The sequence below is a fragment of the Lindgomyces ingoldianus genome (assembly GCF_010093535.1).
Source record: "Lindgomyces ingoldianus strain ATCC 200398 unplaced genomic scaffold BDR25scaffold_57, whole genome shotgun sequence".
Lineage (NCBI taxonomy): Eukaryota > Fungi > Ascomycota > Dothideomycetes > Pleosporales > Lindgomycetaceae > Lindgomyces > Lindgomyces ingoldianus.
This window is the reverse complement of record NW_022985218.1, coordinates 67,312-86,926: the sequence shown is the minus strand read 5'-3', so window position 1 is coordinate 86,926 and position 19,615 is coordinate 67,312. Positions and strand designations below refer to the sequence as shown.

At 48.5% G+C, this 19,615-nt stretch overlaps 7 protein-coding genes across 7 annotated transcripts; 4 read left to right on the top strand and 3 right to left on the bottom strand.

Moving 5' to 3' along the window:
* Window positions 1–11: 11 nt before the first annotated feature.
* On the top strand, window positions 12–1,504 carry BDR25DRAFT_347103 (4-hydroxyphenylpyruvate dioxygenase). Its single transcript, XM_033694229.1, has 2 exons — window positions 12–444; window positions 498–1,504. The coding sequence occupies exons 1-2, from the start codon at window positions 93–95 to the stop codon at window positions 1,361–1,363; spliced, it is 1,218 nt and encodes a 405-aa protein (XP_033540450.1). The 5' UTR covers window positions 12–92; the 3' UTR covers window positions 1,364–1,504.
* BDR25DRAFT_347102 (uncharacterized protein) lies at window positions 1,435–4,132 on the bottom strand. Its single transcript, XM_033694228.1, has 2 exons — window positions 2,409–4,132; window positions 1,435–2,357 (listed from the first exon to the last, which is right to left on the bottom strand). The coding sequence occupies exons 1-2, from the start codon at window positions 4,120–4,122 to the stop codon at window positions 1,621–1,623; spliced, it is 2,451 nt and encodes an 816-aa protein (XP_033540449.1). The 5' UTR covers window positions 4,123–4,132; the 3' UTR covers window positions 1,435–1,620.
* Window positions 4,133–5,581: 1,449 nt separating this feature from the next.
* Window positions 5,582–7,615, top strand: BDR25DRAFT_362604 (uncharacterized protein; the record flags this gene model as incomplete). Its single annotated transcript, XM_033696600.1, has 12 exons — window positions 5,582–5,631; window positions 5,688–5,843; window positions 5,933–6,096; window positions 6,169–6,345; window positions 6,384–6,419; window positions 6,478–6,561; window positions 6,625–6,639; window positions 6,696–6,712; window positions 6,759–6,988; window positions 7,102–7,204; window positions 7,232–7,366; window positions 7,448–7,615. The coding sequence occupies 12 exons, from the start codon at window positions 5,582–5,584 to the stop codon at window positions 7,613–7,615; spliced, it is 1,335 nt and encodes a 444-aa protein (XP_033540448.1).
* A 1,824-nt stretch (window positions 7,616–9,439) lies between these two features.
* On the bottom strand, window positions 9,440–11,087 carry BDR25DRAFT_383460 (Zinc/iron permease; the record flags this gene model as incomplete). Its single annotated transcript, XM_033697826.1, has 4 exons — window positions 9,440–10,406; window positions 10,455–10,762; window positions 10,811–10,953; window positions 11,003–11,087. 4 exons carry the CDS (start codon window positions 11,085–11,087, stop codon window positions 9,662–9,664), a joined length of 1,281 nt encoding a protein of 426 aa, XP_033540447.1. The 3' UTR covers window positions 9,440–9,661.
* A 1,361-nt stretch (window positions 11,088–12,448) lies between these two features.
* On the top strand, window positions 12,449–14,219 carry BDR25DRAFT_383455 (uncharacterized protein; the record flags this gene model as incomplete). The annotated part of the gene is made up of 6 exons (XM_033697825.1): window positions 12,449–12,478; window positions 12,604–13,191; window positions 13,244–13,328; window positions 13,376–13,695; window positions 13,759–13,876; window positions 13,934–14,219. 6 exons carry the CDS (start codon window positions 12,449–12,451, stop codon window positions 14,089–14,091), a joined length of 1,299 nt encoding a protein of 432 aa, XP_033540446.1. The 3' UTR covers window positions 14,092–14,219.
* Window positions 14,220–15,184: 965 nt separating this feature from the next.
* On the bottom strand, window positions 15,185–16,160 carry BDR25DRAFT_319808 (uncharacterized protein; the record flags this gene model as incomplete). Its single annotated transcript, XM_033691852.1, has 3 exons — window positions 15,185–15,381; window positions 15,454–15,711; window positions 15,968–16,160. The coding sequence occupies 3 exons, from the start codon at window positions 16,158–16,160 to the stop codon at window positions 15,185–15,187; spliced, it is 648 nt and encodes a 215-aa protein (XP_033540445.1).
* A 362-nt stretch (window positions 16,161–16,522) lies between these two features.
* On the top strand, window positions 16,523–18,933 carry BDR25DRAFT_107125 (uncharacterized protein). Its single transcript, XM_033683517.1, has one exon. The coding sequence runs from the start codon at window positions 16,559–16,561 to the stop codon at window positions 18,644–18,646; it is 2,088 nt and encodes a 695-aa protein (XP_033540444.1). The 5' UTR covers window positions 16,523–16,558; the 3' UTR covers window positions 18,647–18,933.
* Window positions 18,934–19,615: the final 682 nt, after the last annotated feature.

Genomic DNA, 19,615 nt, shown 5'->3' with positions numbered 1-19,615 from the left:
AAGAAGCATAATATATCCTCTCAGCTTGAGGCCATAACATTTCACAGTTACGATTGACTCCTTGCCTAATCCTACAAATATCAAAGCGTAACATGGCTCCCTCAGCAATTTCCCCGCCCTCATCTCTAACTTCTCAACCCTCCACCTCTTCTTCTGACCTCCCCACGTACCGTGGTTACCACCATGTGCACTGGTACGTCGGAAACGCAAAACAAGCCGCATCTTATTATGTTTCCCGCTTGGGCTTTGAGCGCGTCGCATATCGCGGCCTCGAAACTGGATCTCGAGCTTATGCATCCCACGTCGTACGAAATGGAAACGTTACGTTCGTTCTGACATCACCGTTAAGATGTGTGGAGCAGAGCAATAAATTTGGAGAAGACGAGGGAAGGCTTTTAAAAGAGATGCATGCGCACCTTGAGAAGCATGGAGATGCCGTGAAGGGTAAGTTGCGACTCAAAGTGCTAATGAGGAACGGACACTAACAGGTCTGCCAGACGTAGCCTTCGAAGTCGATAACCTCGACTCAATTTACACGGCAGCGATATCAGCTGGCGCCGAATCCGTTGCGCAGCCTCACACTCTCTCAGACAAGTATGGCGACATTCGATTAGCTACGATAAAGACATACGGTGACACGACACACACACTCATTGAAAAATCCAACTACAACGGAATCTTCCTACCCGGATATCGGGACGAATGGGCACGAGATCCTCTGGCAAAGTTTCTTCCCCAAATCAAGCTTGAGGCAATAGACCACTGCGTCGGAAACCAGGACTGGGACGAAATGGAAAACGTTTGCGACTACTACGAAAACGTTCTGGGCTTCCATCGATTCTGGTCCGTTGACGATAAAGACATCTGCACGGAATACTCCGCGCTTAAGTCAATAGTGATGTCTTCTCCGAATGACGTCGTCAAAATGCCCATCAACGAACCCGCTCACGGGAAAAAGACCTCCCAGATCGAAGAATACGTCGACTTCTACGGTGGTCCAGGAGTTCAACACATCGCGCTTCGAACCACCGATATTATCTCTGCCATTAGCAACCTTAAAGCGCGGGGCTTGGAATTCATAAAAGTCCCTGAGACCTACTACGATCAGATGAAGTTGCGGTTGAAGCGTGCAGAGATGGTACTGAATGAGGATTTTGAGAAGCTGAAGGAGTTGGATATTCTAATCGACTTTGATGAAGGCGGGTATTTGTTGCAGCTGTTCACAAAGCACCTGATGGATCGGCCCACAGTTTTTATTGAGATCATTCAGAGGAATAATTTCGATGGATTTGGGGCGGGGAACTTCAAGAGTTTATTTGAAGCGATTGAGAGGGAGCAGGAGGTGAGAGGTAATCTGTTGTGAGCGAGTTGCGCAAGGTTACAGCTTCCCAGTGCATGAAGGATCAGGCGAAAAGTAAATTGAGGCCTAGGACCAGATAAGGAAGATTGCATTACAAAATAAGCATCCTTTAACACCACCACTGAAGAGAATGTGTTATGAATTAAGAACAGCTGGATGCACATAAAACATATAGTCTCAGTGTCAAACTCACTCAACTTCATCGTTTAGATATTGACCCTTCAATAAATTGGAATTATCATGTTTCATCTAATCATCTCTCACATCGGCAAATTCCAGATGAAGTCCAAAGTTCCATCATCAAATCCCTGGAAGCTCTGTTGACTATCAAGTCCAAAAGGTGCCATCGATGGATCGAAGGGAAGTGCCAGCCAGTCATCATCCGGCATCAGGCCCGTAACATCTTCTGCTAGTGCTGCAATTCCTGACCCCCCAGCATTATGGTTATTTAAGAAATCCATGCCGGTGGTCGCATTTTTGTCAAGAGGAGCATCTCGTGGTGGCAAACGAGGGGGTCGAGAGGATACGATAAAGCTATCTCGAAGACGAGCAACATGTACTTCGAGAAGGTTGGCATAACGAGACGCGAGGTGCATATCGTCTAGCGTGCTTGAGCGCATAGCATGGATAGCGCGGTCGAGAATGTCAAGCGAGGATTGCAACTTGGCGTTTCTCACTCCAAGGCTGAGTCCTTTGATGAGATAGATTGAGGAGGTTGTGATGCGAAGGAAAATCCGAACAGGAGAATACCGCAAGGCCCCCGACTCGGCGAGCTGGCTGACCTTTTGAAGAATCTTGCGACTGCCATCAACGACCTCAGATATGAAGTCGTAATCCCTTGGCTCGATCGTCATTTGGAGTATATCTTCTTGAGGACCATCGGGATCTGCCTCTGCAAGTGTGCGTTCAACCACAGCTTGCATGCCGAGTGAGTTGGTATATATCCTCACATACTCGTATTCGATGGTGAGCATGTCGTGCAGACCAACCTTGAGTTCTATATCACAGTTAGAGTATAGTATCTACAAGAAATGAGGGCTGGACCTACTGCAGGGGTCAAGGTATTTCCTCCTCCATGTTGTTAATAATGGCTGGAAATGTTCCAGGAGCCCAATATATCGACCGCTTCGCAATAGGTTGCGAGTGAAGGCTGCAGAAGGATACACTGTGTCAGAGACGGATCTCGCTAATTTGGTGAGTTCAACCCAAGCACTCATGAATGATTGCCATTGCTCTACAGCTCCGGTTGTAGAGTCGACTGGGATCTTCTCCATCAATGCATGGTTGAGGCTTTGTGGGATCATTGACGTGCACCCTAGTCTCCAAGAGAGCTGCTCAATGAAAACAAACAATAATTTCCGTGCTCGAATGCGGCGCAGAACTAGGTACTCGGTGGAGAACTTGGGGTATGAGACATGGTCTTTCTCCACATTGCTATTGTCTTCGAAAAGGCCTAGCTCTTGAGCAAGAGACAGGGCACATCCCATTAGCATCCAGGACATCCGGTCGGATCGTTTAGCAGGCTCTATGACATCCTCAAGCCATCTATTTGGCGTGGAATCCCCTTCGAGGATTTTAGCGCCTTCTGCGGTATGGTTATTAATCCCAATCATCAACTCGCAATCCCACCCATCACTCGCCGTAGGAAAGTGGAGCGCTCTTGGATGCCACTCTGAGAGGAGAAGCAGTGCTTCGATTGATCCAATAGTCCGAGTTTGCGCTTTGGAGGGTTTGACTTGCCCCAGCATAATCTTCATGATGAACCTTTGGCATTGCTCCCACAGCCGGTCATGTACAAAGTAGCCACGAGAGGCTCCACCAACTCCAGGCAAGATGTTATAACGGGAGGAAATCATAAGAATCGTGACACACAGGAAAGGATCGAGTGCGATCAGTGAGTAATGGTTCGAGTGATGGGAGTAGAAATCAGAAAGAATTGGTGATAGTGGCGAACAATTCTTGAAGAAGAGATCAACGTATGTGACCGCCTCATGAGCAGAGAACCACCCCATCTGCACATAACGGCACGATGTCCAGATTTTGAGAGTTTCTGGGGAAGGTTGAGACATTTGTACAGGCTGAGCCTTGAATGTGAATGGCGAAGAAGGATTTGGGATGGATGGCCCAGACCGTGGCGTCTCGTACGGCTGAGATCCGCTTGCTCCAAGATCTTGAGAGTCGATGGCATCTCGGTGATGCGCCGCCTCGAAAAGTAAATTGAGTGCATCATTACCGCTAGACACCACTGTTCTCATGACAGAGTTCGCCAAATCTACAGGCTGAGATGTTGATATTCGACGCAACCTTGCCGGAGGGGAGAGTATGGACTCATGATCCGACCTGTCAAGGCCATGGGGAGTATCAATTGGTGTCACCACATGTCCTGAAGCAGACAGTCTGTGCATTGATGGTTGCTGGGAGCTAGCATTCCCAGTGTCATTTGACGGCATCCCATCCGGACGGGCAGCTGTGTCTGCGTTCTCTTCGGCGGATGCATTCTCACTAGGCTTGCGTCTCTTCACCCAGGATCGTTCCGACCTGAAGACACACTCTCTCATTTCTCTCCTACATCGTTGGCATGGCGGTTTCAACTCACTTCCATCAGGTCCCGTGCCTAAGATGCACTTCGCCTTCCTTTGTCTGCAATTGATGCATGCTTTGTAAGCGCGCTTAAAGTCCTCTGGGTGGGTCCGTTTCCGCGAGACCGAAACGGTATCCTGAGAAGGGTTTCCAGAGATTTGGTCGTTCTCTGGTTGGGGCATGGTGGTGTCGGTATCTGGTGACGTCGGGCCTCTGAAGGAAGCGTGAGGATAAACCAGGGAAGTGGAGGAGTCAGCGGAAAACTCTGAGCCGAGGTCCTGCCCGCGAATTGCCGGCCGCCACAGCAAGCCACACACGTGACACACACCATCTCTGTTTGAAGCAAGAAATGCAGAAACGACATTCAAATCGAGATGTTTGCTCTTTAACCCTTGTTCCTAGAAACGCACCGGAAACATTTGGACCCGGATGCAACAGAGATTGGATCTGCATGCAGGGGCGGACGCACGCGCGGAGGACCCCGTGGGGCTGTGCACAACCTACAAACTGCCCAATGGTGGATCCATTCATCAAAGTTTGTTTCCTCGACACTCTGAGAACTAAACAAGCGGTAAGAGAATGGGATGGGATCCTTGAGTAAGTTTTTTCTTCGTCCGCCCCAAGCTCGTGACCTTGAAATGCAGATTTACAATGAGATGGATGGCCGGCAAAGGTGCACGTCTTCACCAAACAAGCAAGTTATCAGCCAACAGGGCCCTAACCCTAAGGTCGCATTAACTGGGGTGAAAGGACTAGAAATGCTCATTAAGTAAAACTAACGTAATGTGTTCCTGCCATTCCATTTACATTGATTGAACTTCTATTCTCACCGAGGCTCTCCAACATTTCATCTTGCCCTTCTCCTTTAGTGCAGCACAAGCCGCTCCCTTTTGTCTTCTCAGTCTAAGAAGATCTCGAGTATTGCTCTCTTTGGCGCCTTATCGAATAAACTAGCTTGAATCTTCCTCGTGCACTCTTCGAACTATTGTCGCTAACCTCTTTTTATTTGATTGGAGACCTCTTATCCGCGCCGGAGCAGTCGACGTGCATTTTTGCATTGAACCGGCAGAGGGCTGTAATTTGACCGTTTGATTGATAGGGGGGTCTGAAGAGTGACAAGTCTGCGCTGGTGATCTTTTTAACGTCATAGTATAGTTTGGCTTTGGCTGTCTTTGTTACGTGGGAATTCATTGTAACCGCTTTCTATTTTTTATTAGTACCCAAGTTGGTTTCTTTGCCTTCTCTGTTTTAGTCTCGTACCAAACTGTGCCGCTGTTCGAGTGGCCCGTTTTGATCCACTCTTGAGCCTTCAAATCTGTTTTGTGCTAGGTCTTGATGCCGGCTTGCTGAGGGTTGGTTTGACCTTTGGCCAGTTGTGGTGGCCGTGCTAGGCTAGCTAGTCAATCCTTGGGAGATTTTGATAGGAGCCCTCGTGCAAACTTTGAAGCAACTCCAATTACTTCACAGAGTTCTACCAGAGAAGTAGGCCACGGTAGAATATATACACCTTTTCCAGCAGCGAGAGCATTCAATATCCGAGCAGCATTAGTGATGAATTGAGACTGCAAAAGTGGAGTTGCTCTGGCCAAGCGCATTGACTCGACATTCATGAGCATGTTTTCAAGCCCAGATGCCATCTCGATGGCGTTAGTAATCGAAATATCATCTCGGTGCAAGTCTTTGGAAGCAATGTGATGCAACCTATTCTTTAGTATGCTTTGCATTATTTTCCGATGATCTTCTCGAGCAGTTTCTTAAACATCCTGAATACCTTATCGAAGCGTCTACATACATTTCTGCGAGGTGGTAAACGCTGTAGTTTCGATAAATTGCCCATCATTGGAGGAACAAGGCCGGTCCCCAATCCGAGCGTTGATCCTCCCCAGAACTACCAGTCGGCATTGTGGGTTATTAATAGTGTCTATCGGAGGTTCTTAATCTAGTCAGTTCTATAATTTTAGTGCCTAAGCCTAAACTGGCTCTAGTGGCTAGTACATTGCATCGCGTTGCCACCGGGTCTTTGTGTGTGTTGGTAATGCCGGCCAGCATTGACCCCCCAATTGTCGCTCCCAGAATTGCTCTATTATTGCTGTCCCAGTTGTCTTCAGATCAACCCGGAGAGGAATTTTTAGCGATCAGACGTAGCCCACCCATTAGTGGCAGTATTGCTGTTAAGCTCTGCGAAAACTCCTTTGAGGACGAGCATTTTAGCTAAAATAGGGTACAAGGAACTATCGGCCTAGGCAGTGAGATTCAACTAAACCGTAGCGGCAGCGGCACTGTGATTGCTATTGATGTGATGAGGGTGTACAAAGAGGATCTGCAAAACGATCCCATCTTGGAATTCAAAAGTTTACGACCAAGAACAGTGCTGGGAAGCGAGTGCTGGAAACGAGTGGTGGGAAGTCAGTAGCGGTGTCCGATCCACTGAATCACCTTTAAGTATTCGATCCTTTAGATCTTGAGTTACTATTTCATCGTGTTCCATAGTTCCATACCTAATAAATGCGTGCGAATGCGCGACATGGATTTGCCAGGAGAGTATAAAACCGTGGGAAATAGGGGAGTTATGGATACCCCTTCCTGGAAACCCTCTCTAAATTGTGAGAAGACCTGGCTGAGTCCCTTTCGAGCATACTGAATAGGGTTGATTTACTATAGAATAAAGATATTGTTGGTTTGAGGACTAGATAAGGGAAGTTGGAGTGTATTAAGTTTTAAAACTTTACTAGCGGCCCTCTTGGCCAAAGCCTAGGAGTTGATGGTATGGCCGTGGCATAGTTAAAGAAACCTTATCGGTGTGGGAATGCACGTATAGGTGGCATTTACTTCTGCAATATCCTATACCCTCTACAAAGGAGACAATTTACGAATACCAAGTGCAACAGCCGGATGTTTTGGGGTTGTGCCCACAGTTGTCACAGCTACTGTAACTATCGTTACTAGACCCACAGCGGCAGCAGTCCCAGTGGCCTTCGTTGACCGTAAAAGAAGATTCTGCAACACGTCGGTTGACTGGGGCACTGCTGGTGGATGGGATCGGCATCGGTGCTAGGGCTGGCTTACAGAAAAAGGCGCTATAGCTAGATTGCTTGTCTATGACTGCTTGATATACAGTGTATTGTAGTAGGTTTGTTTTGTGGTATGTTCTGGCTATGTAGGGGTGCTGGCTGTTCTGATTTCTTAAGTCTGTTCCTTAGAGGGGTTGAAATATTATTTTCGAGTACTGCTGGCACACATTGTTATCAGCCGATATTGGACAATGTAGGTTGGCATGTATCATGACTCTAGAAGATCAAATGCGTGCTCGATACCCACAAGATTAAAGGAGTTGTGTATGAACGATGCAACCGAATGGGTGATCACAACACGATTATTCGAACAAAACTGGGCAAAGTAAAACTGCCACCAATTCTAAACCCACTTGTCCTTTAAGGTAGGTTTTGTACAAGAATTTATTGTAAATTTACTTAAGAAATTGGATTTGGGGGGTGGGGGAACGGGAAGCAGCCTTTCCTCTTGTTCCCCAGCTTATCTGCTGCGGATAAAATAATGATCAGCTCTCCGCCACGACATGTCTTTCTAGCGTGGAGAGTCAAGGCCACAAGCAGTAGTACTGCTTGTATAAGTTCGACCTTGAATGCCACCATAAATTCAATAAGCGCAAATGGCTGAAGAAAAGACACTGAGGAGAGAGAATTACGGGAAGTGGTCACGCGGGAGCAGGAGAGCTCGTACCATGCCTCGAGATGATGGGAAATAGTTGCAGGGAACTGAACAAAGGACGATTCTAAAATATATATTAGATATTGAGTAGCCCTTAGAATCTCTAAAACGCCAAACTAGTAATGTAGTGGAATCCAACCTGGACTTGCCAAAGTGGGCTGTGGAGTTACTCAGAAAAAACAAAAGAGTATTGCTTAGACGTTGAGATCCGGTTTTGGCAGGCGGTGAGAGCTTGAAAATATATGTCGTGTACCAAGTGAGCATTGAGTGACTGGCCGCGTGTTCACGGTATGAAGTGTCGTCGTCTTAAACTTGTTGTCTTACGTCAAGGTCTTTTCTTAGGCCTGAGGCTCGTGCTCCACCACACGAATCAGCATATGTCTTAGCGCGAGTGCTCGATCAAGTTAGTGACTATTCATTTTGGACGCCAAACACTAAATGTACCATCGTGCTTGTAAAGCTGTTTCAAGTCTGTCAAGTCATATGTTCGGCAATTGAAGAATGAAATCTGCTGTGCAATGATTCGACGTCGAAAGATACACACGTAATGCATTTGATGTAATTGGTGGGTCCACGAGGTGCGGCAAAGTTTGCTGTTTTGGAGCCGTCGCAAGAACAAGGCGACGATGAAACCATAAAGGTTCTGCAGATCAAGAGCAAAGCCAAGCCCAGGAGGAGAAACTCAAGAGAACCTCAAACTTCTTGTCTGATAAATGCCTTCCTTTCCATTGGTGCAATAATCCAACAAAACGGGTTCCCGTTGCATGCCGAGTGGCAAGCCATGGCATACATACTTTCCTCAAACAGCCAAGTGCGCAGCCAGCATCTGTTAAGATTCCACAAAATCATGCATCTAATAAATCTTATCGGAAAGTTGCATCTCCGCTGACTTCTTGAACGTTCGGGATCTCCAACACCGAAACCGGGAGTGCGCAGCTCCCGGGAAGCTCTTCTGTCGTGAGCCGCTTTCTACCATAATGAAGACAATATAAAAAGGAGGCTGATCCGACCCATGGCAGATCGTGCATCAGAGGGCCTTCACACCCTACTCTACCTTACGTCTACAGCGGAGCTCTGCTGAATTATCGTCGGATTTACGATGGCGAACCTCTGCCTCTTCATCTTTTAACTGCCTTAGGCAAACCTCTCCCGGATTGACTTTCTGCGCCGTCGATGGGAACCTTGTCAGAATACTGTGAGAGTAATTCAAGGCCAAACCTTGAAGAATGGTCACCACAGTCAACCAGGATCCTACGGCTACAGCGTATCTTTCCGGGAGAGCCGCCGAGCAAGACGCTTGATTCGGAATCAAGAGATTGAGGTTGGAACGGCCACCAAATTCTCTAGCCAGATGTGGAATATTGGTCGATTTGGTTGAAGATACTCATTTTGGAAGGCAGAAGCTTACTCAGGTATTAGCAGCAAATCAAAGTCGGGGGATTGATGATTTGGGTTCTTTTCACAGCCTTGGAATTTGGCGTCCTCAATGTAGCTACTCATTTCTTAGGGCATTTTGATGCAAGGTATAAAATGGAAGCAACAAGAATCTGGGGAGGACAGCAGCCGAGTTGATAGGCAACGGAATTCATGGCATTACTGTACTAACCAATAAAGAAGGAATCGTTACCCCTTTTTATACTTTCTTTAATATTCAAAAAAAATAACCGTGACAAGACCGACACTCCGATAATGTACAGACTCCATTATATGGCAACGTAAGTCTACCCAGGCATCTGTACTGGATACTGAAAGCACCCCCACCATAAATCGTCACTTGAATGAAAGATTAAAAAAAAAAAAGGACGACCCAAGACGGCCAAGAATTCATCGTCCGGGCAGACGGTGATCTGGAAAACATTCTGGGGCGTGATGGAGTAAATGTTCCCTCTCAAGAACCCGACGTGAATCTGGTGTGACGGTTGTGATACGAGCTTGGCAAACGTAACCATCAGTGATGTCCTTTCAAAATGAGAGCAGAGGAAGCGAATGACATCTTTAAGCGAAAGCCCCCACGATGGACATACCAGCTGCGCCCATGAGAAGGTAGCAGAAGGCTTTGATTTTGTCCCTGGTGGTCAAAGTGTGGTTCGCTTCCTCGGAAAGGAAGTCCTCGGCAAGCAAATCAACAAGTGCGGCATAGAGTAGGAGACCAGAGGAAATTGCGTTGAATGCCCCGACCATGATTAAACCAAAGGCGCTGTTAGGGTCGTACGAGCCACGAGTAGCAAGGCCGAGAGCTTGGCCGATAGGAGCTGTTGTACCGAAGGCCACGACAAGTGCCCATGGCTTCCAGCTACCCCTAGGGTATGGAACGGCGGCAATACGGGAGCCGAGACCGAGGCCCTCGAACATCTGGTGGAAGACAATGGCAATGAGCAGGATGATGAATCCCTCGGAGGTGATAGAGACCGTCATGCCGACGAAGACAGAGTGGAAGAGGATACCACCCTCAATGAGCGTGATCTGCATGGACTGCTTCTTGAGAACCATGGGATCGACCGTGCCGTTCTCAACATCGTCTTCGAAGTACGACTTTTGCTGGTTGACATCCGGTTTAGAGGGTTGTTGTTGTTGGTTATATCCGGGAAGAGTCGGCATGACACGGTTGATCATATTGACCATTTCATCACGCTGGCGGACGTACTGCTCGTAAAAGACGATGAACCACGGTGGCATCTCAGATTTTGGCTCGAGTCCGTCCTTGGAGTCACTCAGGGGGAATCCCTTGTCAAGTGGGTACCTGGAAATGTTAGAATGCGTTAAAGCACTTATTGTTGGAATTGCTTACGTGGCCTCTACCCACTGTTTCTTATCATCACGCATGGCCATGGTCATTTGTGAATCGTAGCTATTTGTGCGCCTGAGGGGGTGGTTGAATGCTGCCTGAACCCCAGCGTTGTTCCTGTTGGCACCAAATTCGTCGCCGGTAGCACTACCATGACTATGTCCGCCGGTCTTTGCATTAAGCCACATCTCAATACAGAAAAGTACAAAGAGAGATCCCATCATAATGACACCGGGCATGGCTGGGTACTTGTCGGTAAAAAGATCTGGGAGACACGGATCATTGAGCGATGCGAAAGCCGTTGGGAGAAGCTGTTATATTTAGAGACTAGACCTTTCAGGGGGTCACTGAAAACATACATGAACGAAAGCCGTAGCGATGAGAACACCGGTACCAAAGTGTTTGCAGAAGAAGAAAACCTTTGGCGGGATGTTCATCCACTTGACCTTCTTTGCCACAACAGGGAAACCACAACCTCCGATACTGGCGAGAAAGACAATGACTACATATATCAGTTTGGCGTAGTGCCATTTGTAGCAGAATGGACTTACACACTGCCGCAACGTGCAGCGGAAAGTCGTAGTTGTCGCCGCTTTGCTCACTGCCACACTTGGGCTTTTCCATGGCGTCGGCCATTTTGAAGGGATATTAAAGAAGGTGAAAGTACAAAGGAATGAAGCCTCTATCTAGGACAGGCAAACTTCGTCGCCCGCGACGATAACAGAACAAAAAGAGGAAGGAAGAGAACGAAAAGGAAATCTCTTCCAGAGAGGGAAAGAAGAGAAAGATCACGAGGTTAAGTCCAAAGATGGAGCTCTTGGGGCTCGGCACAGGGCTATGGTCTCTGCTTTAAGGCTTTCATGACGTGGAATACGCTAGCTCATCCTGAATAATCGGCATGTCGCGAGAACGTCTAGGGTGGAGAAGTGATGGTAGTGAAGCTGTAGTCTGGGCTGGCTGGTGTCAAGAGAAGGTCCATGCCTCAATTCCCCGTCTTAGATGGAGCGTGATACGCAGAGAGTGGGGACAAGTCATTTCCAGGCAAGTGGACACTTGAGCCGAGCCAGGAGCCGTTGACTAAGGAGACGCATTGGGGTCAAGGCAACAAGGCTGGAGTGACAATGTTGGCATTGGTAGAAGAACTGTCAGACCTCCGAAATGGGTTGAGGCAGGGTAGGGCTGGATTGCCGAGCGCTACTGGGGATCTGATGCGGCTCACAAGAGGTCTTGGGCGAGTGGGGAGGATGACAAAAAAGAACCAATGCGACAGAAGGTATTGATGCGATTGTTGCTTGGAATGGAATGTTCTGCTGCAGTTTCGGTAGGAGGCCTAGCAAATCCAAATGAGGCGGGCCAATAGGAGAATATCAGAAGAGGGTGACATGAAGGCCAAGGCGGGAACGAGGTCTCCGCTGGGGAAGTCGAGGACGGGCATCGCACAAGCAGGTCTTGGCGGAGACCGGAAGCAGAGAGCCAAAACATGAAATGATTTGGGAGCAGTGTGATTGGGACCAGCAGTTTCGGGGGTGGGCGTACACGCAAGTTGAGCTAGGGCGCTGGCGGTGCGGCGCTGATCGTCGAGCATCGCGCTTGGCATGCGCGGTGTTGCAGTCTCGGCCAAGGCGTGCCTGTCCGCTTTTGGACTGGTGGCGTCGTGCCGGCAGATCTTGCATCTTTTGCTCCGCACCTGCAGCTCGCTTCATCTGCCACGCCGCTTAAACCTAGCCAAGTTGTTTCAAGGCTCCTAATGGGCACGCTTCGCTCGTTTGGAAAGCCGTCAACACTGCTCGTCACGATGCACCTGTATGCAAAAGTCTGCATCATGCTTTGCCGGCGGCCAGGGAAGCTTTCTAGCGCTGGCCTAGTGCCGTCACCCTATTTCGCCTCCCGTCGCTGTTTAATAGAATCCCATCCCGATACTGCCCTGGCTTCCTCGTCCATTCCAGGCATTCATACCTCAGATCCACCCACAGCTCCCCAGCCTCAAGACGGAGAACATGACTTCCGAACTTAATCGTGAGTCTCAGGTATCAATTCCCACGAACCGCTGCTCTGACCCTTATTTTTAGCCTCATCTCAGCCGGCCGACACAGCTGCCGACCAAACACTTGCACCAGTCAATGCTGGTGCTTTACCTGCTTCGTCACCCAAGTCATCAAGCCATTCCATTGTCACGGCTCATGAGCAGTTGGACACCATTTGCCCTGTCTCTCTCAAGGGCAACGCGGTCAGTGAATCTGCCAATGGGCAGGCCACCCAGGTGGCCAGCAACGACTCTGACCCTCTCGACCTTGGTCGACACCGTCGGTCTAATATCTCTCAAAGGCAGATGAAGATTGACCACCCCGCTGGCAACAAGAAGCATATGAAGAAATTCTACAACAGGCAGAACGCCCTCATTGATCAGTTTCTCCAGAGTGGTGACGAAGAAAGGTTAGCCGCCATTGACACATTGGAGAATGGTCCAAAAGTAAAATTTGCTGTGAATGCCTCATTCACGGTGAACTTCTGCCTTTTTGTCATCCAGATGTATGCTGCGGTTTCAACGGGTTCGCTGTCGTTGTTTGCTACAGCTGCAGATGCCTTCATGGATCTTGTCTCGTCGGTGGTTATGCTCACAACCTCCCGCATGGCCTCAAGGCCAAGCGTCTACAAATATCCTGTAGGGCGTACACGTATTGAAACAATTGGCATTATCATGTTCTGCTGTTTGATGACAACGGTCGCCATCCAATTGATTGTAAGCCTCAGTCGTACCACCGAACATCGTACGATGGCTGATGCGTGTTCAGATCGAATCTGGTCGTACCCTCGGTGGTGGACCCAAAGACTCGGAGCAGCTTCATATTATCCCACTAGTTTTTGTTGGAGTTGCTAGTGAGTTTCCTTTTTTAGGTAGTGCGGGGTTTTACTTACAGTTCTAGTATTCTCTAAGGGCTCCTTGTGCATCTACTGTTTCCTCTTCCGTCGCTACCCATCCGTACACGTCTTCTTCATTGATCACCGAAATGATATCGTGGTGAATATATTCGGCCTCACCATGTCTATTGTTGGGACTCGTGTCGCTTGGTATGCTGATCCAATCGGCGCCATCCTCATCGGAGTCCTGATATTGGTCTCCTGGGCTGCTAATGCTTTCGACAATGTTTGGCTTTTGGTGGGCAAGTCAGCGCCTAAGGAATTCATTTCCAAGCTTATCTACCTGGTCGTCACCCATGACAACCGCATCCGGAAAGTTGATACGGTGAGTGTTTCGAGTTTTGTCATCGCCATCCCTTTTGTCATCGCAGCGGCTGATCTGCAACAGTGCCGAGCCTACCATGCCGGACAAAACTATTATGTGGAGGTGGATATTGTCATGGATGAAGAAGCTCCACTCAAGGTCACTCACGATGTCAGCCAGTCCCTGCAGCGGAAGCTTGAAGGTGAGTTCCCAGTATATTACTTGTGGGCTCCCCAAAGCTCAGACTCACCCGTCACAGGTCTTGCCGATGTTGAAAGAGCTTACGTACACGTCGACTACGAGGACGAGCACGACATCAATGAGGAGCACAAACCATTATACGACGTTACCGAAAAGCGATCCATCAAGCAACGCGTTAAGGAGATGATGTCCTTCTCGAAGAAGGATGATGCCTGACCTTCATTTAACGCCGGCCGTATTTGAGACCTTATACAACACCTAGGAGTTTGGCAGTAGTAGCTAAAGCCTGAGAACCGCTTCGTGTCGGAAAGACTTTCACAAAAGCCATTAAGTGTATTCTGGAGGGACCATCGATTTGTACCTTTTATATTGCATTTTGTGCTGCCTCTAGACGCCGTCTCTATGCTCTACTTCAAAAGTTTAATCAAATCGATACCTTGGTGTCTCAGAAACCACAATCGGATTTTGAGACGATGAACCATATCAACGAAGCTTTGATTTACCGGATGCAAATTTACACACTCTTTCCGAACAGAAGTACTGCCGTCTCTCCTCTATCACCAGAAGATTCTTCAGTATTTGGAGAGGCCTCACTGAAGGAAGAATTGAACACACCAAGGCGTTGGGTTTGACTTTTAGCTCGGCCTATCCTGGTACCTTCACTCCGATAGGTGTGAAGCGAGAGGTGAGGCAAACAAAGGGGAGAGAGGTCTATCCGATTCCGAAATTACTGTGTATTAGTTCCCAAGGATATCCTTCAATCTATCCCCTTCCATTCGGAATTCTTCCTTCTTGAACTACAGCCTGAAAAGCGCAAATTCTGCAATCCCCCTTCCATTTTAGCATTTAATGTCTTTCTCCCCTCCCTTCACAATTGTTCGTTCCGCCTTGCTATCGTCAGCCACGGAAACGGAGGGATACCAGTCGTCAATAAACAACAAATTGATCACTAGGAACACCGCTCTCTACATCGATTCAGCGGCAGGAGCCTCTGGCCTGTACTTCACATCATCTTGGCCGCTATTATATTCCTCCTTAGAGTCTCCCGCTCCTTCGATCATTCGCGGCTCGGCTTTCGAATCTAATCCTTAGCACGTTTTTAGTTTTTTAATGGGAGCAAAAGTTCATCTGACGACTAAATGAAGAGCCCGGTATTCAAACCTGCTGATCGAGCTTCGCCGGCGCGGTCTCTGTCATTTTCCGTGCTCTGTTTGGCGACAATATAGAAGATATTGAGTTGGAACGAGGACAGGGTTCTGTGCATTTCGGGTCTCCATAGAGACGGAGTATGTGCATCGGTTGCGGCTGCTCAGAGGTCAGGCCATGCCACTATTGCTCCCCGTGCTCCCTCCAATTTCGGAGCTTGAATAACCGTGTCGACTGATCGGATACTCTCATCGGACCTTAACCGCTGAAGCCTTCGTTGCATCTTAGCCGCACACTGTCTTTCCCGGTCTTTCCCCTCTTTTACCATAACTCGTCGCGTACGATTTTGTTCCATGGCCTCTACCTACAATGTTAGTCTTGCCACTACCGTAAAGAAATTAGGAGCACAGGACCCCGTACCAATCTGCGTACTATTTTTAGCAGCTGCAAACAATGGTGTGGAATCAATAATCCTCTCCTCCAAGATATCGGTGCCATACGTTTGTTGTATGCGGACGACTTGGCTCGTAAGTACTTCATCACTTTTGACGAAGGTCCTGATGAGGCCTTGGCTATATGAGGAATATTCTGTCTCCAAGAAGCCACGGATGATGTTGTGGACTAGCTCGATGATAGTATCAGCATCGTCTGCCATCTCCTTCATCAGTAACCGTATCTCGGGGAAAGTCACTGACACTAGTGAGATGCTGTAGAAGAGATGATTTCACAGAGTTTGAATGCCTTCTGATGGCAACTCCAGTATCTTCCATGCTTTGAGAATCACGAAAGATGTTGGAACGGTCGGTGGAAGTTTGAAGCATGATGATAGTTGAACGAGGCTAGAAAGATGGAGCATCCGATTAAGAATACAGCCTAACGCTTCTGTATGGATGTAGACTTGGAAATTGAGGCCTTTGTATGGCGTTCGGGGAGATATCTGACGGACAGAGCGGGGCAGGTTCGGTCGGCGTTGGAAGAATCCGTTCTCGCGTTTCGGGGGTGAAATGGACCATGGTGAGGAGAAGTCTCGGAGGGAGTGTGGAGGGCGCGTCAGCCCCGGGAGCGGCGAACTTGGCGTAGGGAGGGGAGTAGATACTTGGAAGAGTTGAGGACGGCGGAAACAATAATATATTGGACATCTTGCGTGGTTGGTGGCGAATTACCAATCTGGAGAGCCTTTAATTGGGGGCGGAGTGGCACGAACTCTCCTAGCTGTAAGTCTAATTATGAAAAGTTGCGACGTATTTCATCATTGTGTTACGTCGCTAGGAAGCACCAAGACGTGGGCCCGCTTAGGAGTGAAAGGGCCAATCACGTGAGTACGCCGCAGCGAACCTGGCTAGGTAGCCGCGTTGTGGTGGGATAATAGACTACCTATTGTCAGTGAGCAAGGTTCGCAATATTACACTCGCTAGAAAGGTGGTCCTTTCAATGCGCCTATTTCAAGGCAATCTTTTAGACCATGTCTGATCTCGCTAAAACAACAACCCCGCCTTAAACTCCCGCACCCACGTCGCACCACCAAAGCAGCCTTGGAATGTCTTCAGACACATCGGAGCGGGCGACTACGGAGGCCAAGTATGCTCCGATGCCTTCAACTTGGCGGCGCAACATCAGCGAAGATTCGTCGACTAAAGTCTACTTGGAAGGTGGATACACGCCGCTTGGCAAGAGCATTCACAAGCGCAGTCTCGTGCATTTTGCACCAGCACTTGAGAATTATCTAGAGGATCCCTTTGGAGACAAAATCGTACTACCTGCTGGATCGGTCGATGAGAACGCTGCAGATACCGTTGTTAGCGGGATCGCGCATGCGGCCACACATGGTGGGAATATTAGCGTATGGTACGCATACAATCCGATTGCGTGTATCGAGATGCACCGTGTCTTCACCCTGTTCGGGATGAAATCCGAGGGGGATGAAGCGCTGGAGAAACTATGGAGTTCGCTAAAGCAGGTCGCCTTGAGCGAAGAGAATGTCGGCTGGATTTGGTATACCTTCGAGGAGGATATCTTCAATAAGGAGAAGATCAACAGCCCACCTTGGCCGGTCGGTCCCTATCGATGCCCTCATGCCGGCGAGTATATCCACGCTATGCTCTACCAACTGCTAAATTTGGCCCATGAGAACAAGTTGAGCAAGGAGTTGACGGAGTTCATGGATTCACATCCGCGATTGAAGGCACTAGGTGAAGAGCGAAAGAAGGACTGTGGGCTCCAGGAAGGATTCAATTCCTCAAAGTCAGCCAGAATGGTGAGGAGAGCCAGGAAAGCGGCAGAAGTACAAGAAGCAGCCCTAGTTGTATTCAAAGGGATGAGCTATGGACAAGATCGCAAGGCAAATCACTTTGCTAGTTTGCAGTGGAGTGAGAGAAAGGGAACTCCACCGCCCGCCACCGAATCCTCTAGCTCTGGCGAGACCGAAGATGAAGAGGGCGAGATCCAGAACCGCAATGAAGCTAACGATGTACAATCGCTATCCACTCCAGAGGATAAGAAGACAATCGTGCATGAGGATCGAGGTACCCGTTCTCTAACTCCAGCCATGGAAGACGCGCTGAACCGTCAGAGGCCAAGTCTCAACCTTAGTCGTGCTGGCGCTGGAATATCAACAATAAATGCGCAAGGTAACGGTATGCGCAGCTATGGCAGGCACGGGCAAACCTCATTTCCCAACAATCCCTCTCGCTCAAGTGGTAAGATGTCAGTTCACGACAGGGTGGCCGACCTGAGCGATGGAGAGGTCGATGAGGAACTCGAGGACTTAGAAAAGGACGAGGAGAGTGACATCGACAAGACCGCTGGCGTCTTCAAACATATCTTAACTCCCAAGCAGAACCACCCTGCGCTGACGAATAATTCCTTGGCCAGTGCTAGTCACACCTCAACACCTAAGCCGATTCCCGGATCTTCGATGGTTCCTTCAATCACTACCCAGAATGTTGGCAACGCCTCAACCCCTAGGCCGCCGTTCCTTGCACCGGACTTCGTGCCTGGTGGTACCTTGACGGTCGCAGAGAACGAATCCTCAATCAATGGCAGGCCATTCAGCGCGCCAACACCACCATTCCTAGGCTTCCAAACCTGCCCATTCACCAACGACAACCCCAATCAAAGCCCTACCTTCAGTACTCCTCCCCAAAATGCTCCCGAGGGCCCGAACGCATTCGCTAACAGTAGAAATATTTTCGAGAGACCTGGAACTGCACTGGGAGTTTCTGGACATGTAACTGGTGGTCCTACGAATCCATTCGGTGGTACTGAGCAGGGATCTAGTCACTCTGGAAATGCATTCAGTGGTTCAGGAAATCTATTAGGTGGCCCAAGCACTCTCAACGCGCCGAATGGGCCCACAACTCCCTTTGGCTTCAGTGGCTTTAGTACGTCAAATGCGCCTGCAACCTCTTCTAACTTCAGTGGCTTCAACACGCAGAATGGGCAAGTAAATCTCGCCAACTTCGGCAGCAGCGGTACACCCGGAACTGCGTCAGCGGGAGTCAATCCACCAAACGCTCCCGCTAATATTTTCGCATTCCAATCAAACGGTGGCCCTCCTGGAGCTGCATCAGGTACAAGGCGGTTTGCTCAGGCGAAGGGAGTGAGGAGAGGTCGTATTGGCCGGTAAGCTGATGATGCAGAGTCTGATGCTTCGGGAGTCGTTTTGTGCATGCAGTAATGGGACGAGAATGGTAATCATATGGATAATTGGGTATTCACGCTCTAATATGTCTAAGAAAGAAGCACTGTATGGGAGCTAGATTACATACCACACCTCCAATGGATTTTGAAATTCCGAGTTAAGAAGATCATAGTGCTAAGAATTGCACATACGTTGGAATGGTTTTATCAGGACGGCAGATACTGACAAAAAGGAGCATAGAAATATGCGTACTCTAATACATCTGGGTGGAGAAGTTGAATGCATTGTGAGGGATAGTGTCACTGCAGCTGCAACTGACTATCAAATTGTAGAAAATAAATCCTTTTTTTTTTCAGTTTGTTTGACCTTCTTGGCCTGGCGCCTGGCGTTTGTTGATTGGGTGGGCAAAGGGTACTCAACCTCCGCCTTGCCGTTTTTATAATGCACATTAGCTAATAGTCAATAGTAAGCAGCACTTCCAACAAGCCGTATTACTATACGATTAGGCGATTTTGATACCTATACGCGTGAGATTTTGTGTACGTTCGTACGGGAGGTAGGATGAGAGGGAAGTGTACGTATGGTAACTGTTACGGCTCACGTGATCTGTACGAGTAGTACGGTTTAGTTGAAGTACGCCGTACTCGAGTTAAACAACCTCAGATACTTACAGGCCTCATCTAATTAATTAAGTACCTCTGTTGTCTGTTTTGCGCAGTCTCTCACCTAGGCTGCAGAAAGTAAGAGCCCTCTTACTCCCCTAAAATTCCTATACAACCCTCTTAAAAGGGTAATAAAATCTGTACTACGTACTGTACTTGGAGCTTCATTAAACGTACGGTACGGCTCACAAACTCGGTACGTTCATACTAAGCACGTGACCGGTACGGCCCACTTTGTACGGATAGTAGTACGCCCCATTGGGAACCCTGATAGTAAGACAAGAATGAAGAG

What these genes read in the sequence shown, in the direction of transcription:
- BDR25DRAFT_347103 (XM_033694229.1), top strand. Translation starts at nt 93, where the DNA reads ATGGCTCCCTCAGCAATTTCCCCGCCCTCATCTCTAACTTCTCAACCC. An exon ending in GCATGGAGATGCCGTGAAGG is followed by an intron (nt 445 to 497) that starts GTAAGTTGCGAC and finishes CAGGTCTGCCAG; the next exon opens with ACGTAGCCTTCGAAGTCGAT.
- BDR25DRAFT_107125 (XM_033683517.1), top strand. Translation starts at nt 16,559, where the DNA reads ATGTCTTCAGACACATCGGAGCGGGCGACTACGGAGGCCAAGTATGCT.
- BDR25DRAFT_347102 (XM_033694228.1), bottom strand. Translation starts at nt 4,122, where the DNA reads ATGCCCCAACCAGAGAACGACCAAATCTCTGGAAACCCTTCTCAGGAT. An exon ending in GAAATACCTTGACCCCTGCA is followed by an intron (nt 2,358 to 2,408) that starts GTAGGTCCAGCC and finishes ACTGTGATATAG; the next exon opens with AACTCAAGGTTGGTCTGCAC.